The 3,057-nt window shown below is 56.5% G+C and overlaps 1 protein-coding gene across 1 annotated transcript in view; it reads left to right on the plus strand.

The window, feature by feature from the left end:
* GUSB (glucuronidase beta) overlaps window positions 1-3,057 on the plus strand; it is a 31,271-nt gene that overhangs the window by 8,542 nt on the left and 19,672 nt on the right. The window contains exons 4-6 of the mRNA XM_017509699.2: window positions 404-556; window positions 798-976; window positions 1,060-1,206. Coding sequence (XP_017365188.1) covers window positions 404-556; window positions 798-976; window positions 1,060-1,206 — 479 coding nt within the window. The remainder of the gene's footprint in view (window positions 1-403; window positions 557-797; window positions 977-1,059; window positions 1,207-3,057) is intronic.

The following is a 3,057-nucleotide window of genomic DNA, read 5'->3' on the forward strand; positions in this document are numbered from 1 at the left end:
GCTGGCCATGGTGGTACACGCCTGTAATCCCAGCTACTTGGGAGGCTGAGGCAGGAGAATTGCTTGAACCTGGGAGGCAGAGGCTGCAGTGAGTTGAGATTGCACCACTGCACTTGAGCCTGGGCGACTAAAACGGTCTCAAAAACAAATTTTTTTTTTGGCTGGAGATGGAATCTCACTCTGACACACAGACATGAGCCACCTCGTCTGCTCAAGGGGAAGGCCTAGTTTTGAAGGGCAGGTCCCAGGATCAGCCAGGGAAGGGCAGAGCCTCTGATTGCTGTGTCTCTGCTTGCAGGCCTAGAGGTGGCTGCTGGGGTGCATGGGGCCTTCCTGCCGGAGGGCGGGCTGAATGGGGCTTAGGCTGTCGGGGCGCTCACTCCTGGTGCTTTCGCTGTCGTAGGTGCGGCTGACTGCCCAGACGTCAGTGGGTCCTGTGTCTGACTTCTACACGCTCCCTGTGGGGATCCGAACTGTGGCTGTCACAGAGAGCCAGTTCCTCATCAATGGAAAACCTTTCTATTTCCACGGCGTCAACAAGCACGAGGATTCGGACGTGCGTTGGGGCTCCTGGGTCCTCATGGGCTGCTTCTGGTCACCTTCCACGTTCGCCTTCTCTGTGTCCCGCAGCTGAGCGCAGTTGAGCTCAGGGCAGTGAGGCAAATGGCTCCAAACCGCCCGCGGTGGGGCCGGCACTGGGGCTAGAGAGGGGCTCCTGGGGTGGCTCCAGGGTTTTGACGCTTGGAGGAAGTGCAGCTTCGACAGGGACGGGGTCACTGGGCTCTGCTGTCCCCTAGATCCGAGGGAAGGGCTTCGACTGGCCGCTGCTGGTGAAGGACTTCAACCTGCTTCTCTGGCTTGGTGCCAACGCCTTCCGCACCAGCCACTACCCGTACGCGGAGGAGGTGCTGCAGATGTGTGACCGCTATGGGATTGTGGTCATCGATGAGTGCCCTGCCGTGGGCCTGGTGCTGCCGTGAGTCCCCGCCGTGCAGCTGCTCTGCCTGCCCAGCCCGCGGGCCGCACCGTGACCTCTGCCCCTTCCCTCCTGGCCTACAGGCAGCACTTCAGCAACACGTCTATGAACCACCACATGCGGGTGATGGAGGAGCTGGTGCGCAGGGACAAGAACCACCCTGCTGTGGTGATGTGGTCAGTGGCCAACGAGCCTGCGTCCTCCCTGGAATCTGCCGGCTACTACTTCAAGTGAGTGCCCCCTGCCTGCCCTGGGCTGGATCCGGAACGAGACCCTGGCAGGTGGCAGGCTGTGGTGAGCATGTGCTATCCAAGATCAGCCTGCTGTCCCAGCCCAATGGGAGGGCCGTCCATACCCCGACAGTTAAATATCTCCCCACCCAAACTGTGGCTTTCTCTCTCTCTCTTTTTTTTTTTTTTTGAGACGGTGTCTCGCAGTGTCACCCAGGCTGGAGTGCAGTGGCACGATCTCAGCTCACCGCAACCTCCGCCTCCAGGGGTTCACGAATTTCTCCTGCCTCAGCCTCCCGAGTAGCTGGGATTACAGGTGGACACCACTGCACCTAGATACTTTTTTGTATTTTTAGTAGAGACGGGGTCTTACTATGTTGGCCAGACTGTTCTTGAACTTGTGACCCCATGGTCTGCCTGCCGTGGCCTCCCAAAGTGCTGGGATTACAGGCATTAGCTGCCATGCTCGGCCAATTTTTTGTATTTTTAGGAAAGATGTGGTTTCTCTATGTTCCCCAGGCTGCTCTTGAACTCCTGGGCTCAAGCCATCCTCCCACCTCGGCCTCCTCAAGTGCTGGGATTACAGGCGTGAGCCACCATGCCCGGCCCTCAAAAAAACTTAAATTAAAAAAGAGTGCTGGGCGTGGTGGCTCATGCCTGTAATCCCAGCACTTTGGGAGGCTGAGGTGGGGGGATCATCTGAGGTCAGGAGTTCGAGACCAGCCTGGCCAACATAGCAAACCCTGTCTTTACTAAAAAAGTACAAAAAATTAGCAGGGCTTGGTGGGGAGGCACCTGTAATTCAGGTACTCGGGAGGGTGAGGCAGGAGAATCACCTGAGCCCTGGAGGCAAAGGTTGTAGTGAGCCGAGATCAAGCCACTGCAGTCCAGCCTGGGTGACAGAGCAAGACTCCATCTTAAGAAAAAAAAAATTAAAAATTAAAGGAAAGGAACAGAAACGTGGCTGCCTGGGAGTGAAGGCTGCGGGGCGCTCCCGTTTGTGTGACGCAGGTTGTGTTCCTTCCTCAGCCCTGGTCTCTCTTGCCGCCTGCAGGTCTGGTGAATTACCAGATCTCCGTTAAGCGTGGTAGCCAGTTCGAGTTGGAAGTGCGTCTTTTGGATGCAGAAAACAAAGTCGTGGCCGCCGGGACTGGGACCCAGGGCCAGCTGAAGGTGCCAGGTGCGAACCTCTGGTGGCCATACCTGATGCACGAACGCCCCGCCTACCTATACTCATTGGAGGTAATGGTGGTTTGGGACCTGCTTCAGGGAGGTCTTTTGCCCCCATATGGTGGCCCTGGCTTCAGCAGGAGCCCGGGACAGGTGAATGGGCAGGTGTGGTCCTCTGAGCATTCTGATGTTTCCAACCCTTGGTGGCAGGCTGTGTTTTTGTTTTGTTTTTTTGAGATGGTCTCACTCTGTCACCCAGGCTGGAGTGCAATGGTGTGATCACAGCTCACTGTAGCCTTGAGCTCCCAGGCTGCAGCAATCATCCAGCTTTGGCCTCCTGAGTAGCTGGGACTACAGACACATGCCTCCATGACAGGCTAATTAAAAAAAATTTTTTGTGTCCAGGCACGGTGGCTCATGCCTGTGATCCCAGCACTTTGGGAGGCTGAGGTGGGTGGGTCACCTGAGGTCGAGAAATTGAGACCAGTCTGACCAACATGGAGAAACTCCTCTCTACTAAAAATACAAAAATTGGCTGCGCGTGGTGGCGCATGCCTGTAATCCTAGCTACTTGGGAGGCTGAGGCAGGAAACTCCCTTTAACCTGGGAGGGGCCGAGGTTGCGGTTAGCCGAGATTGGGTTTTGCATTCCAGCCTGGGCAACAAGAGCGAGACTCTGTCT

Source organism: Cebus imitator, unplaced genomic scaffold (assembly GCF_001604975.1).
Source record: "Cebus imitator isolate Cc_AM_T3 unplaced genomic scaffold, Cebus_imitator-1.0 Scaffold419, whole genome shotgun sequence".
NCBI classification, from domain to species: Eukaryota; Metazoa; Chordata; class Mammalia; order Primates; family Cebidae; genus Cebus; species Cebus imitator.